This window comes from Bemisia tabaci, chromosome 5 (assembly GCF_918797505.1).
Source record: "Bemisia tabaci chromosome 5, PGI_BMITA_v3".
Lineage (NCBI taxonomy): Eukaryota > Metazoa > Arthropoda > Insecta > Hemiptera > Aleyrodidae > Bemisia > Bemisia tabaci.
In genome coordinates this window covers 10,972,719-10,995,423 of record NC_092797.1, presented here as the reverse complement: position 1 = coordinate 10,995,423, position 22,705 = coordinate 10,972,719, and the positions used below count along the sequence as shown (strand labels likewise).

The following is a 22,705-nucleotide window of genomic DNA, read 5'->3' as shown; positions in this document are numbered from 1 at the left end:
AACGCCGAGAATTTCTTTTCAGTGCGGGTTAAAATTGACAACAACTGATGTGGCTTGGTTCCTTTTTGCTAAACGCGGTCCATTCCGGTTCTTCATACGAGTTCTGTGCAAGAACTTTCTGCACAGCACGAATGGAATTCCTTAAAATTTTCATAGGAATCCGCAAAGACGTTCTCTAGTAAAAAACTAAATTGCCTGGTTAAATTTGGCAACAGCTAATGCGACTTGGTTCCTTTCGGCTGAACGCGGTCCTTTGTGCGAGGGCGGAGGAGCGCATGCACTCACTGGGAGCGGTGATAAAATCCTGGAAAAGCAGAGAAGGAGTGGTTGTTGGGTTCCCGCTGCCTTGACACGGACAGACGCACAGTGGATCGAGCCAATGGGGGAGGTCGGGCAAAATTTGGAAACTTTAAAAGCTCATAACTCCGCTCATACAAAAATTCGATGTTCTAGAGGTGGCTATATTCAGGGTTGCCACAGAATTTAGAAAATGAAATTCCCTGACATTTCCCAGACACATTTTGGTGAAATTCCCTGACAATGGAAGATGTGACGGATGGTTAAGAAGGTATAATTTAAAATAGTTTTCAGGCAAAATTTGTTGTTCGAAACCTCAAACCCATTCTAGAAAGCATACGACGGTGATTTAACAAATTTTTCCTGACATTTTCGTCATTTTCCCTGACATTTCCCCGATTTTCCTGACAGTGGAAACACTGTACAGGGTTATTCTAAAGTCACGCATCACCGGCCAGAACTTTACTTGTAATTAAGATATCGACTCGCGGTTTGTGGCGTTTTTCTTCATATCGAGGGGAAAACTTTTTGAGGTACTTTCCAGTTTTTGATCCCCTCAAGGGGAGGGGGAGCGAGGGGCACCTCAAAAATTTCAAATGGTCACCCTCCTCATGCCCAGTGGTGCGTGACTTTTGAATAACCCTGTTTATTGGTTTCCTCCTCGTGAAATTTTCTTCTGGCAGAGACACCCCTTAATATTCAAAATGTGACGAAATAAACATGAAAATTTGCTGTTGAAGTAAAAAATTTCATGTCCGATCTCTCTGATCGACTCGATGCACTGTGTGACGTGACGCGAAGGCGGGCGCAGCGGTGCATGACGTCGAGTCCGCTCGGGGAATTATTTTACACCGTTTGACTCCCCCGCCCGTTGTCGCGCCCGCGTCGAGTGCGAGGTGATGCGACGGTAAATCCGCCCTCCGGGCAGTCATCACCCTTGGCACGTTATTAATTTAACCCAAGATCGCTCCGAGGTGACACAATTACATTTGGATCGCCTCCGTCGAGTACTTTTACTTCGACTCCGCCCATGGGCGGATCCAGCAAATTGGCAACATTGTTTTTCTCCCTTTAAACCAGAGGCAAGATACCCTCCACTAGTACCTTAGCAATGGTGGAAGCTTTAACATTCGGGACTTCAACAATTAACTGTTGACTTACCTACATGTTTGATGTTTAACAGCGTGTTGGCAGTTTTGTTTTGCAAACAATTTGGGAAACTTGTTTGGCTCATGACGTGACCCGAGGCTCATCATCCACTATGAAGGCAAGTCAACAGCCCTAGATAGACGATCCAATTCCCAAACCAATTCCGATTAAAGTAGCATCAAAGTGACGGGAGTCATCAGTCTTAAACTCAGTAATTTGCTTCATTTTAAAATGAAAACTTGGCAGAAATGTTTCTTGTGGCAGGAAATGATGAATGGTGGCACTCCATTCTGATCTTACTTTGAACAAAATAGTGCGGCCCGTCAAAATTTGATGGTAGATGGTGACCATCAGTCATTAGCATGTCTACTTTGATCGGAATTGGTTCGGAATTTGATCGTCTATCCAGGGCTAACAGCCGAAATAAGAGTGATGACCAGTTGCTCCCTTATAATAATTGTCCATAAGGAATTGTTGAATCCTCGAAAGTAAAAGCTTGCACCTATAGCCAAGAAGCCAGTGAAGGGTCTCTTGTCTCTGATTTAAACCTATGGAAATGTATCGATTCTTCGAAGGGTCAGGTGCTTTGACAAGGATCGATTATTGAACATGGGTTTCAATAAAGAGAATCCGGTGTTGCCAAATTGCTGGATCCGCCTCTTATCCCGCCGTAATTTTCGCAGGGGCGTGATTTTGATCAAATTTCTCAAAGCAAACACTCGTTTGGAGAAAGTAAAATGGGTCAGTTTGCGCTGGTTACAGAATCGTGTTTCGATGCTTGATTCATGCAGATTATCTCATACGGCGTTTTTCCTTAGCACGGCAGAGTAGATCAAACTACACACAGTGGTAAACGATACCGATTCATTTACACGCGTTTGTGCGCCTTCATTTCCGTCTGATACTGTGCAATACTCCCGTGGCGGAATAGTTGCTCAAGAGCGCCTTTCACGGTATCGCCTCGACCTGATGGCAGAAGATCGCGATTACTGCATGTTGATTATTTGCGCAAGGGTTGGTTTGAATGACTCCTTTTGCAAAATGTTCACCTGTGCCGTAGTAGCCTTTTCAAAGGAGGAGGCTTAAAGAAAAGCATATTTCATACGCAGCTTGTGAAGTTAGGAGTGTATTTCAGACTCTCCCGATGCGCTCATTTTTGAGCCATTCCTACGGTAAATAACCCTTCTGTTTGCTCTAGCTGAAGTTTGCAACGCCCATTATCTAAATTTCGGTGTCTCAAAACGCGAATGGGTCAGTTGCGCTTGTCACAGAATCTTGTTTTGGTACTTTATTCTCGTAGATTAATTGAAAATAATAAGATTCGTCAAAATCACAGCCATCTACGTTTAATATTAACCGAGATTTGACGTTTTGAAAAATCTCCAGCCTCCGGTGAGACCAACGAATAAGTCAAATGTCACTAAAATAAAAATCCACAATTTCGAAAATCATTCAACGGTGAGTGATATTCGATCGCGAAAATTCGCTTACTCTGCGCTTCAAAGAGTGAGGTATTACCAAGTATATATAATCTGTGCTTGCACTTCTCTGTCCATTGTATTATCTAACGTTACTTTGTAAATTTAATGCAATTTGTTCCGTTTTAATTTTAACCCATGTAAATAGATTCAAGGAAATACTTGTAGCAGTCACGTTATATTTAAATACATTTATTTCCAAAAATAAATAAATAAATAAAAACGACCCTTTCCGTCAAAATTACGAGGGGCGTTCAATAAGTAAGTATCCCCCCTCTCTAAAATCCATAAGAATGGACCAATTTTAAAAAACTTGGATTCAAAATCTTTCTTAGGATATTTTGAGTTCAACAAAACAAACCGCAACAAAATCGGACCATGTCTGGCCGAACGCGAGCCGTTTGAGCGCGCCGAGGTGCTCGACGCTCCCGCCGAATCTGCGAGGATTTGAAGTCCGCTACAGGAGAAGAGCTTCTCTGCCAAAGCCTCAGTCGTTCATCACTGACGAAAAATCAAAGAAATTTTTGTAGAATAAGGGGCTTTACCTCACTTCTCCACATAACCAGCTCGATCCAAGCAAGTCTGATACTAAGACTAAGACTAAGAGAACAGCTTTTGGATGCCTCGTGCGTGGAAGTCTTTCAGCTGATCGCGGATGAAAGAGTGGACGGCTTGTTTGACCTCTTCCACTGATTCAAAATTAACTCCTCCGAGTTCAGATTTCAGATACGATAATAATAGGCAAACCAGACCACCATTTATTCCCGTTCCTGAAATCTGAACTTGGAGGAGTTAATTTTGAATCAGTGGAAGAGGTCAAACGAGCCGTCCACTCTTTCATCCGCGGTCAGCTGAAAGACCTCCACGCACGAGGCATCCAAAAGCTGTTCTCTTAGTCTTAGTCTCAGTATCAGACTTGCTTGGATCGAGCTGGTTATGTGGAGAAGTGAGGTAAAGCCCCTTATTCTACAAAAATTTCTTTGATTTTTCGTCAGTGATGAACGACTGAGGCTTTGGCAGAGAAGCTCTTCTCCTGTAGCGGACTTCAAATCCTCGCGGATTCGGCGGGAGCGTCGAGCACCTCGGCGCATTCAAACGGCTCGCGTTCGGCCGCACATAGTCCGATTTTGTTGCGGTTTGTTTTGTTGAACTCAAAATATCCTAAGAAAGATTTTGAGCCCAAGTTTTTTAAAATTGGTCCATTCTAATGGATTTTATAGAGGGGGGATACTTACTTATTGAACGCCCCTCGTAGATACCTAGTTACAAGTTCTCATCGGACCCAAATCCCGGCTCTGATATCCGCAAATAATTTCCAGACTAAACTGCCGTGCTAAGGAAGAACGTCGTATGAACATTTGAGAGTTGCCAAATTTCTCCAGATAAAACAAAATTCAAATTTCTTTTTGAGGAAAGTTATTCATCATTCTTCTTGAAATTTTCAGATCGTTCAGACAAAATTGCGAACAAAATTATCTGAAAACTTAGAAGAAAAATATTCACGATTTTCCCAATAAATTCGGTTTTTATTGAAGTAAATCTGGCAACGTCTAAAGGCTCATACGGCGATCTTCCGCAGCACGGCAGTACAGGAAAGGTGGCGGTGCTGAGTCTCTGAAATATTGTCTCCGGCGCCGAAGTTGATGCGATTATGCTGCAAATGAGAATCGAACGGACGACCTCTACGTCCACAAGACTCGATTCAAGGTTATTCGAGCTATCAACGCGCAACGTTCCAGGCGACGATGCGTTTTAATCTTATCCAATCCCTCCTCCCCCTCCCGTGGGACTCTTCGTTCGTCTTCATTCGGATATCGTTCCCTACGTCATCAGAAAATAAGCATGACCATACTTCTGCCACGTTGAAGAGGAGCAATGCACGGAGCGTGACTCTCAGAGCCAAAGCTGCAGAATATTTCTCTGAGGGTTGATGCCGTAAGAGAGCTATATCTTGAATACTCGCCCTATCACCGAAAAGGGAGGATTGAAAGGCGAACCGCTAATAAGATGTCATGCAATGAAGGGTTGCCACAGAATTTAGAAAATGAAATTCCCTGACATTTCCCTGATTCCTCTGACACATTTTGGCGAAATTCCTTAACAATTGAAAGTGTGACGGATGGTTAAGAAGACATAATTGAAAATATTTTTCAGGCATTTCTTGTTCAAAATCTCAAACCCATTCTAGAAAGCAAATGAAGGTGATTTAACACATTTTCCCTGACATTTTCGTCATTTTCCCTGACATTACCCGGCTTTCCCTGACTTAAGTATGCATTTTTCACTAGAGAAACGCGCGAAAAAGTTTTATGGTAAAACCATGCCTAAATACTCGACAAAAAGCCGCATGAATGAATAGCCGCGCTGGGCGTTTCTTCGGATAAAATATGTACATTCAGAAAACCTAATGATCATTAAACATTTTTCAGGGAATTTTATTCTCATTTTCGATCTTCTTTTATAATTCAAGATGTCACAAAAATATTCATTCATTTCCTCGCACCATAAACTAGTGCACTTACACTGGTGGTATATACACTTAAGTTTTAAGTAAAGACAGAAAAATTCCAAAAGTCCTGGTCTTCTAGGTGATCTATATTATCTGACGTTACTTTATCTTGAGATACCCTTGTGCATTCAATCCATGTAGACTGATGCAAGTGCTGACCTTGTAGTATTACGATTTTTTTAACTTCAATAAAAAAAAAAAAAAAATAATAATAACAAAATGAAAAAAAGGGGGAAAAAAAACCGTCGATAGAAACTTCAAACACCTATGCTCTTTCGACGTTCTTCCTAGATCACAGAGCGGTGGCGATACTTGACAGTTGGCAACACTGTTTTCCCCCATTTAGATGTATGTAAAACAATCGATTCTTGTTGAGACAGCTGGCCTCACCAAAAGTCGATATTTTCAATGGATTACAATGGAGGATAAACAGTGTTGCCAACTTTCAAGAATCGCCAAGTATCAGAAATTACAACGTAACTGCGTCTTGATCACACGCACAAAATTAGTCAGCGAGAGACCAACAGATCAACACCGTGAAAAGAGCAAAGATCTTCGAGCATAAAAAGCATCTTGATCAGAAAGAGATTTACTCTCAGTCTCTCACTGATTCGAATTCGAACCGCTCATCAAAACAGGGACCAAATTTTGTCGGCTCTTTCATACGGAGGTGCAACATCCATCGATGAGTCCAAACCGCACCACCGCCCAATCAGAGGCGCTTTGTGTGCAGTGGAAGGACCAACAAAATTTGGCCCCTGGATAAAATTTCTACTCGGCACTCGAGAGAAAAGCGGAATCAAGAGCGCATGATATCGACCTGCCGAATTACGGCTTTAGTTTTTATGATCCCTGCTGCTTTTTATGGAGTTCTTTTTATGGACATAGATACCATCCGACTCAGATTCTCATTACCTATGCTCCGATGATAACTTTAAGATTAAAACATTTCTTTGCGCGCACGTGCATGGAATAGAGACTCATTCCAGAAACGCACGACGAGATACTACAACTGATGATAAGGATTAAATAGAGGGGGCACAAACAAACGACAACCTTCGGGCTTCAAAAAGAGGTCTGGAGAGGCGAAACGAAAGAGAACGCGATCTTGGCCTTCCTCTCTGACTCTTCGCCCACATCCCACGCAGATAGTGGGATTACAATACTGCCATACTCGGGAAAGACGCCGTATAAACATTCGAACGCTGCCAAATGTACCTAAATAAAAAATTCGTTTTCAAGAAGAGTTGTACAAGTATTTTCCGTTGACATTTTCAAAATATTTTAGATTAAACTGCGAACAAAATTATCTGAAAAATTTGAATAAAAATATTCGCAATTTTTTTCAGTTTGCACTGATTCCGACCTCGGTCAGCTGCATGCTCATTTTCTTGTTTTAATTTTTACATTTTTTAGCTTCTGTTTCAGTTGAGAATGGGCATGTAATTGGCCCGAAACGTCTTGGTTGTTTTATGTCTCCTCAAGCCTTGTAAATCCATTTGTTTTTTGTATTTTAGTGTGTTTTTACTGTTGTCTGCATTCGGGCTATTGTGTCTCTCGCTCTTATCATTATTCGCAATTTTCTTAGAATACCCGTGTTATGATATACTTTCTTGTCCAGAGAACAGTTTTAAGCTGAAAAAATGTTCCTGTCTTCATTTGATTCGACATAATTTTAAATTTCTAACCTTTCTCTGCGTGAAGAGTTTATCAGATACATTCATCGACTCATGAATTCTGGAATTGGCCATCAAGCCGTATCTTACCGTCATGAGTTCATCGCATTCTGTTGATGACGATCACGCATTAATTATTTTGAAATGGCATATCTTATCATCTTTTAGTGGTTACAGATGGATTTCGCAGGAATTCAACGAGCCGTGAAGGGCGTTCGGTTTTGAAAATATTTAACGCAACGTTAGAGTCTGAAGCAGTGAGTTGATACAATCCTTTTCTGCAGTTATGTGACCTACTGATGAATCTGGGATAAGAGTGACACTAAGACCCTTTGATACTGGCTAAGATTAAGTACGATTTAAAGAGTTTCATTCCCATTAAAAAGTATTTCGTTCGGTTTGACCACGAACCTTGAGTGAAACGGAAGGTCACGTCGCAGCAAGAATTCTTTGGAGACTGTATTCTGGAGACCTCTTTTCACGCGTAAAAGAAATTAATTGCATTTCGCGAAAACGAACCAAGAGCATTCCAGTTTCGCTAAGATTGTGCAGCTTTTTTTACCTTGCAAAAATAAACTTGATATTTACTTCCAATAAATTATAAATCCAAGACGAAAATTACCTATGAATTAATGTTTGCTGATGTCACTTGGGTTTCCTCTCGAGGCACAGGCCAGGGTGTCTAGTATTTTTTAATTTTGAAAAATCCTGATATTTTCCTGATTTTTCCTAATATTGTGTAAAAAATTCCTGAATTTTTCGTTTTGAAAATTCCTGATATTTTCCTGATTTTTCTCGACTCCGGGCACGGTAGGCAAAAAGCAGTAAGACTTTCTCCGCTGACGAGATTCGTGTGAGAAAAATTCCTGATAAAACGTCCGATTTTTCCGATTTACCGGATATTTTCCTGATCGGCCAAAATTCCTAATATTTTCTGATTTTTCCTGATGCTAGACACCCTGCAGGCACTACATTGTTGCCAGATTGTGCTGAAAATTCAACACACTGCTGCATCTAACCCAGCGTAAAATTCCACGTTTTCGCACGCAGTCCAGCAATCTTGCAAACACATTGCCTTTTTGTCTCATTTCTTGTTTGCTGAAATTTTTTGACGGTTTCCGTTTGTTTACAATCTTCTTCTACCTCTCCCATTTCTCTCCTTTTTTTGGTGATACATCTCATTTGTTGGTATTTTTTCCCTTTTTCCTCCGTTAGCTCGTTTTTTTTTTTTTTTTTCATGTGTTTACAATTATGTTTGTCCATCCTCGACTCTTGGTCACCAGCGCTGCGCGGCTTCACAGTGACCGGTCTACTAGAGCGACTTCTCTCAAGGACATGGCTCGTCAAGAGAGTCGCGAATAATACTCCCGTCCTAAATAAACACGCCGTATATGGACGTACACGTGTTGCAAAACTCCTTCCGATAAAACACGAATTTTCTGGAAAACTCGCGGCTATAATCATTCGAATTTTTCAAAGAATTCCCGCGGCGATTTTTTTTAATACCCCCGGAAAATTCGGGGAAAAACGTTAGAAGCATTCCTTGAAAAATAAATATTTGAGCGGACATTTGCCAACGTTCGAATGATCGTATGGCGTTTTTCTCAGGTTCGGCAGATCAGTGCGGTGCTAGGGTAAAAAACACCGTAAAAGCCTTCATTGTTGCCGCATTTCCTTCAATAAAAAACAGATTTCCCGAGAACAATCAGAATAGGTTTCTTCCAATTTTTCGAACAGTTCCATTCGCAATTCAATTTAAAATACGTTAAAATTTAAAATAAAAATACGAATAACTTTCCTTAAAAATAAAAATTTATTCAGGGGTGAATTCGGCAACATCTGAAGACGGATTTACCGGGAATAATCAGGATAGGTTTCTTCCAATTTTTCAAACAGTTCAATGCGCAATTCAATTTAAAATACGTGAAAATTTCAAGAAAAAATACGAATAACTTTCCTAAAAAATAAAAATTTGTCGGGGGGAATTTGGCAACATCCGAGTGCTCATGCGGCTTTCTTCCTAAGCACGACAGAACAGTGGCCGAGCGAGAATCGGCGGGAACCGGACTGGAAACCTAAGGGTCGATTCTTGGATCGCTTATCGAATGATCCTGATCGATAAATCCCTATATTAGCGATGCTTTTTATCGATCGTGGTCGTTCGATATCGATTCAAAAATCGAGCCACAGTCGAGACAGAATGCGGTTCCGGAGAGTAACGCTGTCGCGGCAGCGGTGAACCGCGAGTTTATGGTCACCCATTAACGAGAGCCACTCCGTACTTTTCCGTCACATACTTCATCATGAGTTCGCACAATTTTCCTCCGCAAGAGGAACCGACTTAATTTCCTTAATTTTGATTGAGTGACGTCGGTTTTCGACTCAAATCAACGCGAACTCCTACAGTATCAGGGTGTCTACCAGTTGTAAAAAACCAAAATCGAGACTTTCAGGGGTGTTCAAAAATCAGTACTTTTACAGTACTTTTTCAGCACATTCCCAAGAAATTCAGTACCTCCAAAACATGAAATATTCAGTACTTTTTCAGTACCCCCAAAAAAAGAAATTAAAAAATTTGAACTTCTCGCTCAAACTGCGACAAAAATGACAGAAAAATGTAGACGTTCCGGACCTTTTTGCGGGATTCCCTCACTTTTTCAGTACTTCCGGACCGCCCTTGAAAAATCAGTACTATTTCCGTACTTTCCGAAAACTCCGGACTGATAGACGCACCCTGCATGCGGAATTTCCGCACTTTTCCAGTACTTCCGGACCGCTCTTAAAGGATCAGTACTATTATCAGACTTGTAGACAGGGCCGGATTAAGGGGGTGGCCACATGGGCCGCGGCCCATGGCGGCAAATTTTGGACTTTTTTTAAATGTAGGTATAAGGAAACATCGGATTTAGAAAAAAATTACAAACGAGAAAAGGCGACAAAATCTCTCATTTCCTGAGGGTATAGTGGTTATTAACTTTGTCGTCTTTTAGTGATGCAAGAGATAGCACCTTTAAGTAGTCGAGTTAAAGAGAGAAACCAAACACGCAATTTGGCCTGGAACGGCGCGGCGCGGAGAGCCATGATGACGAGGATTTGAGATGAAAAGTAGAAGCCCTCCGCGCGGCGATCGGCATGTAATACATATTAGCGCCTACAAGACTGCACGAATACTTTACGCATTGCATCAAACACAGAGCGGTCATTGCGGTCAGCGTGAAACGGATAGCGCTTACAAGAATGCATGAATACTTCACGCATTGCGCCAAACACAGTTCGGTCAGCGCGGAACGCATGGCGCCTACAAGACTGCGTGAATACTTCACGCATTGCGCCAAACACGGTGCGGTCTGCGCGGCGCGGCGGCAGAAGTTAAAATCATTGAACCACATTCATGTCTGTTCTTTCGTAATTTTTTTCTTGATTTCTTATGAATGAAAGGCCTTGTCCACACGGAGATAGGTTTACGAAACTTAACTTTTGCTAGTAGTGTTGACAGGGTATTTCTAAAACATGTGTTCAACACGAGTAAACGCGTCTTATGCACCCCTCCCCCCGGCACGTTCACTTGATAGTTTTTATTGATGTCTCAATACGAATGAAAGGAGGCGGCAAAATACAGGCGGCAAGTAGGTAAATCCGGTCCTGCTTGTAAACACCGAAAAACATCAAAATTCGAATTTTTAGCCAAAAATTTCTTGTCCGACCTCTTCATCCGGCTCGTTTTACTTAGAGTCCCTTGATACTGAGAGTCAAGACACTGTGAATCCGTTTCTGATTGGTTCCCGTATTTTAGGCCTTCACTGTGTCACAAACGGGAATAAAGATTAAATTTTCGCCGATTGCAAAGATTATATTCTGGAATGGACCAGGGAATCACGGGTTCGGCAAGGAACAAACGGAATGAGAGAAGGAACGGAGAAAAGAATTTGAGAATGGTCCAATCAAAGATTACGAAAAACGTTCAATTTCTGTAATCTTTATTCCCGTTTGTGACTCCATGAGGAGGTGTTGTCTTGACTCTCAGTATTTAGGGACTCTAGTTTTACTTAGAGTCCCTTTATACTGAGAGTCAAGACAACACCCTTCATGGAGTCACAAATGGGAATAAAGATTACAGAAATTGAACGTTTTTCGTAATCTTTGATCGGCTCATTCTTAAATTCCTTTCTCCGTTCCTTCTCTCATTCCGTTTGTTCCTTGCCGAACCCGTAATTCCCCGGTCCATTCCGGATTATAATCTTTGCAATCGGTGAAACTGTAATCTTTATTCCCGTTTGTGACACTGTGGAGGCCTAAAATACGGGAACCAATCAGAAATGGATTCGCATTGTTTTGACTCTCAGTATTTGGGGACTCTAGTTTTACTGTGCGGAGCCACGCGCGTGGATCGTCGGCCGACGCGCCGCGCTGCTCGCTCTCGCTTTCGATCACGCACGTGAATGTCCAGTTATTGGCGAGGCCGGGTTGTCACCGACGGCGCCCGACGCGGTCGAGCCGCGCGACGATGACCTCTGCCTGCGGCGCCGACGTCGGCAACGCGGCGTCATCCCGCGCCTCGTAAAAAAGCGAGCCGAAATCGAAACTGGAACGGAGCACGGAATCGATGACCCGCGCCACCGATGGATGCCCGACGCGACGCGACGGACTGCCCACCGCGTCGCGGTCCGGTGATGAAACACCGCCGAACCTAATTTTCGGCCCCGGCCGAGCTAGAGTCTCTTTATACTGATTGTGAGATTAAGGTGATTCGATGGACGCCATATTTTGTGTCAGAACGGCACGCGATAGATCGCATCAATTGGTTCCATTTTTTTGGATACTCGTTATTTTTATCCAATTTTGAGATCGCAATTCTGTTGTCAGGGGACTAAAAGCACTCACTTGCCAATTTTAACAAAGAAATTCAACGCAGTAATCAAGGCGTGGTTTTCTCAGAGAGAAAACATCGCATTCGATACTGATATCGAAACTGCACTCGAATGCGATATTTTCTCTCTAAAAAAACAACGCCTTTATTACGTTGAATTTCTTTGTTAAAATTGGCGAGTGAGTGCTTTAGTCTCCTGACAACAGAATTGCGATCTCAAAATTGGATAAAAATGACGAGTAGCTGAAAAGATGGAACCAATTGATGCGATATATCGCATGCCGTTCTGACACAAAATATGGCGTCCATCGAATCACCTTAAAGAGAATGTGAATCCATTTCTGATGGTTCCCGCATTTAAGGCCTTCACAAAGTCACAAACGGGAATAAAGATTACATTTTCACCGACTGCAAAGATTATAAACTGGAATGGAGCGGGGATTTGGGGGTACGACAAAGAACAAATGGAATAAGAGCACTGGAAAAACAAACACATTGGATCTAGAGTCCAGACTCTTAAAAACATCGACAAGAAAGAATACTCTTGATTTAATCAGATTTAAGCTTAAATCAAGAACCAAGCCTCTTAATTTAAGCGGATTTCCTTTTGATGTAAGCAAAAATCTGATTGAATCAAGAATATTTCTTTTTTTGTCAATGTTTTCAAGAGTTTGGACCCTAGATCCAATGTGTTTTTTTTTTTTTTTTTTTTTTTTTTTTTTTTCCAGTGAGAGGGAAGGGAGTCAGGAATTCGGGAATGGGCGATATCTCGGTTGATACTGAACGCGGAGAGTTGCTGTTTGGACATATCTTATTATTTTTAGCTGAACTACGAGAATCAAGCATCAAAACACGATTCTATGACCGGCGCAATTACACATTGAAGGGCTTCAATCAAGGCGCATAAGTACAGTGTTGTCCTGTGAGAGTTATGTTCCGAACATTTTGTTGCGCTTTGGGCAGATAATGTTGAAATTACAAATTCAAGGCTCAACAAGGAACACGTTTTAAAGGTGTTTAAATCGAGATGTGGGAGAGTGGAGGCCAATGGCGATTGAATGTCGCAGAGCGCGAGGATGCGCTATATATGCGCTGCAATGTATGTATAAGTAAATCAATAATCGGGGGCAGTTGGTTCCTAAGGATTCCGTGGTGTTTCATGTAGAGAAATATAAAACAACACACGTTAGTAGACACCTTTCCAGTTGCTTGCGAGCTATTCGTTGTTTTCGTCATTTTCTACTTATGTTTTAAGGAGAGAGCTAGGTGCAAGATGCTAAATGCACGATTCATACCTTTTCTACCGCCTCATCATTTTCTAGAACTTCAAAACTTATCTGCCTATGTCATCACACCTAAGTCAGATAGATTAGATTAATCGTGAAGAAAACGTGGAGAACATTCACTCACTGTAAGAGCATAAAAAGAGAGGTCAAAAGCTATCAGAAACGGCCAACAAGGCTAAGAGGCGATATATAAAGACGCTCACAGTGAAAACAATTGGGGGGAAAAGTAGATAAAATAGTTGGCGCGGGAAAAGAACTTTACGAAGTTGCATTGGTTTTCAAATTTTGAAGCTTACATCATAAAGGAATAAAAAAGTTTCTAGGTGTCTGATGAAGGGATTAGCCAGTATAAAACTTTAACCTTAGACGCCTGAGATTTCTCAAGAAGTCCGAAATCAGATCGACGCATACTTTGATTAGTAGACAGTGATGTCTTTTGAAGTATGATCATGTCATTTCCATGTTTGAGAAGGTAGGAAATACTATTTTTTTTTTTAAAAAAAAAAAAAAAAAAAATTAATTTTAATTTTTACCTTTTTGGTAACGCACTGCCTCAGAGGAGATACTCAGGTTAATTTGACACGGCTTGGGATTAAGAAATAATGAAAAAAAAGAGAAGAAAAAAAAATCTGGCACGGTACAACTCTTGCCAAAATACCAATCTTTAGACGTGCATACAGTAAGCCTCGGGATTGTTTGACCCGGCTTTGCTTGAGCATCTCAGGGTTAAAAAGTGAAAGACGGAAAACTTTCTAAAGACGTACTTACGATAGTTTTCAGCCGATTCAGATATTTCTACAAAAATTATCAACGACCACTCACCTGAAACAGGAGAAAAAGCAAGAGGTTGAGTTAAAACAAAAATGCATTTTTTGAAAAAATAAATACGAAGGTATTGATTCTGAACACTTTATAGACAAGGTTTGTGAAACGTATGGGATATGTTTGTCTCAATAATCATTCATACGCCTTAAGTTAGTTAGTTAGTTAGTTAGTTAGTTAGTATATTTTAAGATATTCAGCGTCACAGGTTATTAACGTCTTTACAGAGAATTTTGAAAATGGGAGTGGTATGCATCCAAGAGACGCTTAATTTTTTCATTGAGAACATACAATTAAGGACTAGTAATCATTATTCTTCTTTTTGCAACTTGCGGATTTACCTGAAACTACCTATAATTGTTAACTCATGACAAAAACCTGTCACAGAATAAAATACAGAAAAAACCGAGGGATTCCATTCCGAAAATAATTTTTCAGCTAATTTTATCTCTGGTATAGCATCCTCAACATTTCCTATTTTTAACAGCGTTCATCCGCTAAAAGTCAAACGGCGCTGGTTTTTTTTCCCCCCCGGAAAGACTCATTATACAATAATTCGACAAGTCATTAAAGCCCCGCATTGCAAAAATTTTCGGGTCGACGTCCGAAGAATTTTCCCGGTTCAAGTAATTTCTGCTTGGGCACAAGCGATGAAACAAGAATTAAATACGCTTGGAGGTAAAATTTTGACGAGCTCCTCTGAAATTAGCGGGGGCGAAAAACTTAATGTCCGACCGCATTTCCTCCGCAAAAACAGTGGCGAGGCGTGAATGATCTATTATCGATATTTCCCCAGTTGAAGCTATCGTAAAGAATCGATTATTAAGGTGTCCGTTGCGGCACCCTGTTTATCGATCCTTCTCCACATGTTTAAATGTCAGATCAATCGATATATCGCAAAGCTCGCCACGCCACTTAGAGTTTCCGGTAATTTCTGAACTTGGAGTGATGACTCCTGTTATTTCAAAAAGAGGAATGAAAGTATACGGTTGTTTATTTATTATTTCCTTTTGAAAAGAAAAAAAAACTGGAATTATTTTGGCAGCAGCCGGAATTTTTGGCGAGCATTATTTAACGAAAGCTTCTTCTAATCCAAACAGAAATTATTGTCATTATAAATACCTACGTCATTTCAACCATTGCGACAATCACGAGGAATACCTCAAGCTTGAAGTGTCAGAGTTCCTACCTCGAAAAGAAAATGTAGCAGGTTCAAAGACGTCAACTCAACTACAAGAACACTTCGCAAGATTAGAGGAAAGTTCTTGTTATGCTCCAGAGGGCATTAAGTGACTATGCGTACTTTGTAAGTAGAACGTGCTTATGCCTAGTGCTTGGAAAATTTACGAAGGTGGGCTTGTTGAGTGTTGAGATTACACAAATTATGCAACTGCGTTAGCGCATAGTGTCTTGATAATGATTCTTGCTACTGTCAGGATATTTTTCTCTTCAGTCACCATGCTGATGCAAATTTTGCATCCGGAGGCATGTGTGTGCATTCAATACTTCATCCACGTATTCTGTATTCCGCAGAATAAGGAAGAAAACAATATTGTATCTGAGTATTAAGACTGCGCTATTTATGTAAAGATTTATTAATAGGTCTTAATCTTCTTCAAGATATTGACTTACTTATGTGCAGAAAGCACATCAAGCTTCGATTAGGCAGCGTTTTAAAATCTGAGTCTCATTTTGAAATTAATGTTTTAAAAATTAATACAATTTTGTTCAGATGATCATACCAATTTTACATCGGGGCGAAAACAATTTAAGACGCAAACAATAATATCAAATATACTTAGTAGATTAGTTGTCTACAAAAGTAAATAAAAAGTTCCAACGAATTTAGTGGGCCACGCCAATTTTAATTGTATTCTTTCGAAAGAAGATAATGAGAACCTCAAAAATCATTATTTCTTCTATTTTGTCGCTTGAAACAGGGATAGTTGTCTCTCCAAAAGTTAAAATAAACCAGCTTACAAGTAAATTATTCCTACCTCAAGACACAATAAACGTTTTAGTAAAGAGAAAAAATACTGATTAAGACATCTTACTTGTTCTGATTGCGAAAGTAACTTTATTCTCTGAATGCTCTGAAGAAGCTGACTTCATCAAAGTACAAAATTTCTTGAAGGAGGCGCATAAACTTGCTTCGAACTGCGCACAGTCGAGAAATTTTACATCCTCCGATATTTTTTAAAAAAAGTAGAATTTTATTGTTCGAGCATTTCATATTGGACAACTTTTCAAGAATCAATGTTCTCTTTCTTCTAAGCCTTTTTGATGGACTCCCTTTTTGCCCAAAAGATTTGTATATTACAGGATTTGGTTTAATCTGAATCGATGGTTGATTTGATCACTTAAACCATGAACCAATTCTGCGCGAATTGTTAGAAAATTACCAGAAAATCTCCGAATCTCGTATATGGATAAACCAGTGACAATTAACTTAACTAAACCGCATATACAAAATATAAAATTCGGCTGCGAGTCACCTGCACAAGGTGCTTCAAAGCGACAGATAAGCGTTGACACGGCAAGCGGATATCAAGTACTTCAAATTAGAATTTCAAAATGAACCGGTGTGGGAGGTGGGGAGGGGGTTCAGCTCGCAGGTCACTGAAACCGGTTATCAACGTCGCGGCTCCTCACGTCGAAAATCGGAGTCAAATCGGTCTCGGAGCGATATTTCGAAACGACGCGGAAAAAGTAACCGGTAAAAAAAAAAAAAAAAAAAAAAAAAAAAAAAAAAAAAAAAAAAAAAAAAAAAAAAAATCAAGCACAGGACGTTGTTTTGAAGCACCCGTGAGCCGTGTGCTCAAACTTCAATGGCGAGGCGTGAATGGTCGATTGTCGATATTTCTCCGTTTGAAGCTACGGTAGAGAATCGATAATTGAGGTGTTCGTTGCGCACGCCTATTTATCGATCCTTTTTCACGGGTTTAAATGGTAGATGAAGCGATAAATCGCAAAGCAAGCGACGCACGCCACTGTTTCGACACTCCGCTCACGCATGTCCTTCCTAAAAGTGAAACTTATGACGGTTTCGATTCGCTGTTCCCGGAGAAAAAAGGGTCAGTTGGAAAAAAATCGAATTTCGATAGTCAATACTTCTCTCCACATTGTCTGGTTACCTATGACCAACAATAAACTACGGAGGAAAATGATAGATTAAACTATATTCTTGGCTGTATTTAGTGCCAACGCGAGAACATGGGCGAACATTCACTCCAAGAAAATGCAGCGCTCGGACGCGCGCTTAATCATTGGCGGATCTAGCAAATTGGCAACACTGTTTTTCTCCATTCAAACCTGTGGAAAAGTATCGATTCTTGGAGGGGCCAGGTGCCCCGACAAAAATCGATTATTTGACGTAGGTTCAAATGGAAATCCGTTGTTGCCAAATTGCTAGATCCGCCCCTGCGCTTTATCACGGCACTGCGCTGCGGGCTGATTGTTCAAATTGATAGACAAAGCTATAGACGCAGAAGACAAAATGGATAAGGAGGGATCCTATCAGTGGAAGCGAGCGGTTGCAAAGGACAAAAAAGGTAGGTAATAGACCAACTAACGGCACTCACGAAACACCCTATTGTTAAACCATCATATTCTCCCTTAGTCTATAGGAAACACCCGTGTCAACCAATAGGATCGCTCCATACTCCCCGTCTTCCTTGTCTATAGCTTTGTCTATCAATTTCAACAATCAGCTTGCTGATATGAGTATGGAAACCATAGCTACCTGGCTTAAAAAACGTCCCTGACCCGCGACGAACGGTCCAGAGATGACACGCAGCTGTCACCCAAACACGACGGCTCAGCGCCGACCCATCAGCAGTGCAACTTCAACGAGACAAGTCACGTGACCGCGAGGCGTGACGTCACACGACGGTCAAAGTGGCGGCAAAAAGCACTTTCGGGGAGCGAGCACCGGGGCGCGAAGGTAAACACAAAACAGAACAGCGCAACCGCCCTCGCGCGAAGTCGAATGTCAACTGAGGCCGCGGATTGGCGTGGCGAGTGGCGACCGGCTAAAGAACGCCGATGTGGAGTTGCCGCTACGACGGGGAATTGACCGATTTTCGATCAATTCGAAGAAAATTCCCATTGTACACAGGAAAAATTAAATTGCTGATTTAACAATTCAATTGCTAAAAAAATTGACTGCAGTATTTCAACGTGGATTTTACAAAAAGAAAATGCTACTTTTGACCACCCCCGCGGTTAGATTAGCTTACAATAGTGGTTAAAGTAGCATTTTCTTGTTGTGAAATCTACGTTGAAATACTGCAGTCACTTTTTTTCAGCAACTGAATTGTTAAATCAACAATTTAATTTCTTCCGTGTACTGAAGGATCGTAAAAAGTTGGAATTATCCCCTAACTTTCCCAAATTTTTCTAACATCTACGAACGACTACGGCATATCCCTGTTTGTCAGGCTATTTATCGAGCACATTAAACAATATAAATATTATAAAAATCAAAAATCGATAAAAATAGAGGACTCGTCGTGTTCCCCCGACACCAACCCCAACTCCCTCGATGTATAATCTCCGAAAGGATGGTGCCGCTGGTAACATTAGCATTTTAAGTAATTTAAATTAAAAGTATTGATCACAATTAGATCATAATAATTTAAATACAAGTGATTCCCTTTGATTCAATACTAATAAGAAAATTAAAATGTACAGCATGTTAGAATAAGGATAAATAGCGTCTTCTACTACTTTTCCAAGCACCCCAACTGTGCATCACACGATTCTTCTCATTTCGGGTGGGGCTGCTGTCTGTCCCATTCCGATTTGTAAAAACACAAATAAAATAGGTATGTTACAAAAAAACGAATAAAATATATCACAAAAAAAAAAAAAAAAAAAAAAAAAAAATGACTCGTCAAATCAATGAAAGAAACAGCAATAAAATATTCAATCATACTCGGGAGAAGAGAGCCAGCTTCGTGCCCATCTTTTAGGGAATTGATAGTTTCTCCTTGCGCTCGTCTTCGAGGTTTGGAATTTCGATTTAGTGCTTCAATTTTTGCAATTTAGTGCTCCGAGTTCTGGAATTTCGATCCAGTGCTTCAATTTTTGCAATTAAGTGCTTCGAGTCTTGAAAATTCGATTTAGTGCTTTGATGGCCGAGAAACCGCTCTTCGAAAGCGCATGGAGGGTATCGGGGGCTGGACGCAGTGGCGTGGCGTGAATTGCGATGAATCGATTGTTATGCCATTTAAACCTATGGTAAAGAATCGATTATTAAGGTGTTCGCTGCGAACACCCCGTTTATCGATCCTTTTCCATGAGTTTAAATGCCATAACAATCGATATATAGCAAAACACGCCACGCCGATGGGCTGGAGCCAAAGCATGCGCATGCAGCAGCCAAAGGAGACCCTTAAAAGCCGTAGTTTCAGATTCCAATAAAAAATCACGTGACTGACTTTTCCAAAATTTTCCGGTTTTCCTTGACATCGGCAACGCTGGAGCAGCGAGACTAAATCGCGACGCGACGTTCTTCCGAGAGCGCAATGAGTGTGAAATCAACGCTTTCCGTGCAAAATCTGGCAGCACTGCTAACGAGATTACGGACGAGAGATGAAGAGCGAGAGACGAAATTATAAGCGAGATGGGAGAGGATCAGACGCGGTCTGGTCTGGGCCGCCGCACAGTGAAACGAGCTGATAGGCGAGTCCGGACGAAATTTGGAAACTTTAAACGCATACAACTCCGTTTATACGAAACTTTGAGGTTCTAAAAGTGGTTCCATTGGTTTCCTCGTGAAATCTTCGTAAAGCACCCCTTGAACTTTAAAATGTGATGAAATAAACAACAAACTTTGCAGTTTTCGTCAAAAATGTCATGTCCGACCTTTCTGATTGACTCGACCCACTGTGCGCCGGCCGCCGAGTACTGCGCAATTGCGGGCGTTAAGTAGGTGCGTCTTGCGCCGCGCGACCCATTGTATTCGAGTTTTTTTGGAGCTCTTCGAAATTTATTAAAACATTTTTTTATCTTATTATAATTGTTGAGAGGTCGAGGGGAAGGGTGGAGGAGGGAAAGAGGATTATAACGACGAAACCTTAAATGTCAACGATCGCGATGCGAACGCACCGCTTAGCTGGACGCGTATAGCGTGAGGCGAGAAAAGTCAAAACGCCTTCAAGTTTCCGCGTATGCAACGCGGACAACCACAGAGTACGAATAGTTGTATCACAGCGCCGTCGTCCATTCGCGTGCCACCACGTTGCGTTCCGGTCGCATTGAGCGTCATTATTCGTGAGAAAGTTGAGTGGTGACGGTTTATGTTAATTTATTTTTGCGTTGTTGATATTTTATGAGATTAGTCTGTTCTCCGCGCTTTGTTTACAATCATTTTCCTTCGTGAAAATAACTTTGCTTCCTCAGAAACGAAACCGAATAGCGCCGATGATGCTAAGTTCTTTCGTTCTCTAGTGTCTGGACGGATTGATCCAGAATAAGCCTAACTACATTCGAAGTTGCTTAATTTTCCCTCGGGTTTTTATTTGTCAACGGGGGAGTAAGTGACTTTCAGACTTGAAATGTATAGGTATATTATTTATCATCTACAGCAAATTCACGAAGAGTTTCAGGACTTCATGCTCTCCAGTTTTCGTTAAAAAATTAATACATGAGATGCGACTGGACTAAATTTTGCAACTAGGGACTACAATTACTAACTAGGTTTAGAAACAACGCATTTACCGTTAGTTGTCTTATGCACGCAAGTGTTTTTACGGATGAGCCAGAAGTTATGGTTCCTAATTGCAAACTGGAATCCAAATTAACTGTTTGGTTAAAACTTGTTACTTCCAGCCATTCAGCATGACAGTGAGCGTCATTGACGTGAGTGATGAGAAATTGAGAAAACGGTCGTTGTATTTAATCTTGAGTTACGTAAAACGTGGCAAATATTTCAATATTGCCGAAATATTGTTTTTTTCTTGCGCATACACCTAGATATATATACATCAAAGTATTTGAGTAGCACTCAAAATGAGGGTGAAAAGAATGGGTAAGTTTTAAAACTTAAGTGACGAAGTAGAGTGACGTAGTAGAAGAAACGAGCCTCATGGTAAATAGAACTTCATTAAACAGAGAAAAACAGAGTTTTAAGATCGCACCGCTTTTGTGACTGCTTGATAATGCCAGAATAATTCGTGACACTGGAGACCACGATACAATACCTCAGAGGATCAGAAAGCTCTTCACGAGCGTAAATGAGCTTATAGTGTGACTAGAATTCCAAAGAGCTTCAAAATCCCGTTGATAAAAGGAAGAAAGGAAACGCTTGCATAGCGCCGGATCACAAAACGTGAATGAAATAAATAAGTGATTTAAGTCTTACATGTGGCGCGATAAATTACTTACGTTGCTTTACTGCAGGTAAGTATTCCGATTGCAGTAAATTTGCATTAAGGGTGATTGAAGAAACTAAAAGGGACCGTGCAATAACGGAACGTAGATGGAAGGAGGGGTAAGAGATTCTTATCCTCTTCATGGTGCAGATTCTGCTTTGATTTTCGGTGGAAACGGTGAGATAGGGAGTCAATTTCAGACAAACGTGATTACCTGAATGAGATTTCGTGACCCTCCGGCCGAAGTATCGCAAGCGCCACGCGAAACTCCAAAATTTCCGCCGCCATTTTATTTTTTTACAGAGAAATTGTTGGTTGAATCTGTTTGAAAATTACACTGGATTTTATCGGCGACACAAAGAAAATTCAGTGAACTTTTCGGACAGCTTCCTTGGACAATTTCTCGTAAACAAATAAAATGGCGGCGGAAATGTTAAAACGTCGCATGGCGCTTGTGATACTTTGACCGGAGGGTGGCGATATCAAGACTTAGAAATTTTTGCCGTTTCTCGTTTTTTGGTAGCCTTCCACCAAATTTAATTTTCTGCTGTGTTTTTGGCTGATCAAGTTATTCATTGTTGATGAAAAACGTTGACCAACTGTGCACCCTGTCTCCGTCTCAATCTTGTGTTGCGACAACACACAGTAGGTCGAGTCAATCGGAGAAGACGGACGGAACATTTTTGACCAAAACTGCAAATTTTTATGTTTAATTCGTCCCATCTTAAATTTCAGCGTGTGCTTAGAGTCCCTTCATACTGAGAGTCAAGACACTGAATCCATTTTTGATTGGTTCCCGTATTTTAGGCCTTCACAGTGTCACAAACGGGAATAAAGATTACATTTTCACCAATTGCAAAAATTATAATCTGGAATAGACCAGGGAATTACGGGTTCGGCAAGGAACAAACGGAATGAGAGAAGGAACGGAGAAAGGAATTTGAGAATGGGCCGATCAAAGATTACGAAAAACGTTCAATTTCTGTGATCTTTATCCCGTTTGGGACTCCATGAGGGGGCGTTGTCTTGACTCTCAGTATAAAGGGACTCTAGGTGTGCTTAAAGAAGAAAATTTTACGAGGAAACCAACGGAACCACTTTTAGAATCTCACAAATTCGTATAAACGAAGTTATGAGCTTTTAAAGTTTCCAAAGTTTGTCCGAGCTTCCCGTTGACTCGATCCACCGTGCGACGCGACACGCGAGCGTCAACAATCCGTGGCTGACAACAGCGTCATCGCACGC

At 41.0% G+C, this 22,705-nt stretch overlaps 1 protein-coding gene across 6 annotated transcripts in view; it reads right to left on the bottom strand.

Moving 5' to 3' along the window:
* LOC109042188 (adiponectin receptor protein) overlaps nt 1-22,705 on the bottom strand; it is a 96,745-nt gene that overhangs the window by 49,020 nt on the left and 25,020 nt on the right. The window contains exon 1 of one of the 6 annotated variants that reach the window (XM_072300277.1): nt 17,827-18,092. The exons of 3 other annotated variants lie outside the window; for them this stretch is intronic. Coding sequence is in view for 1 of the 3 variants with exons in the window: in XM_072300276.1 (XP_072156377.1) it covers nt 15,211-15,224 (14 nt within the window). In the remaining 2 variants the exon portion in view is untranslated. Of the gene's footprint in view, nt 1-15,210; nt 15,240-15,273; nt 15,295-17,826; nt 18,093-22,705 lie in introns of those variants that run through there. 2 more of the 6 variants (XM_072300281.1, XM_072300276.1) reach the window with 2 other exon arrangements.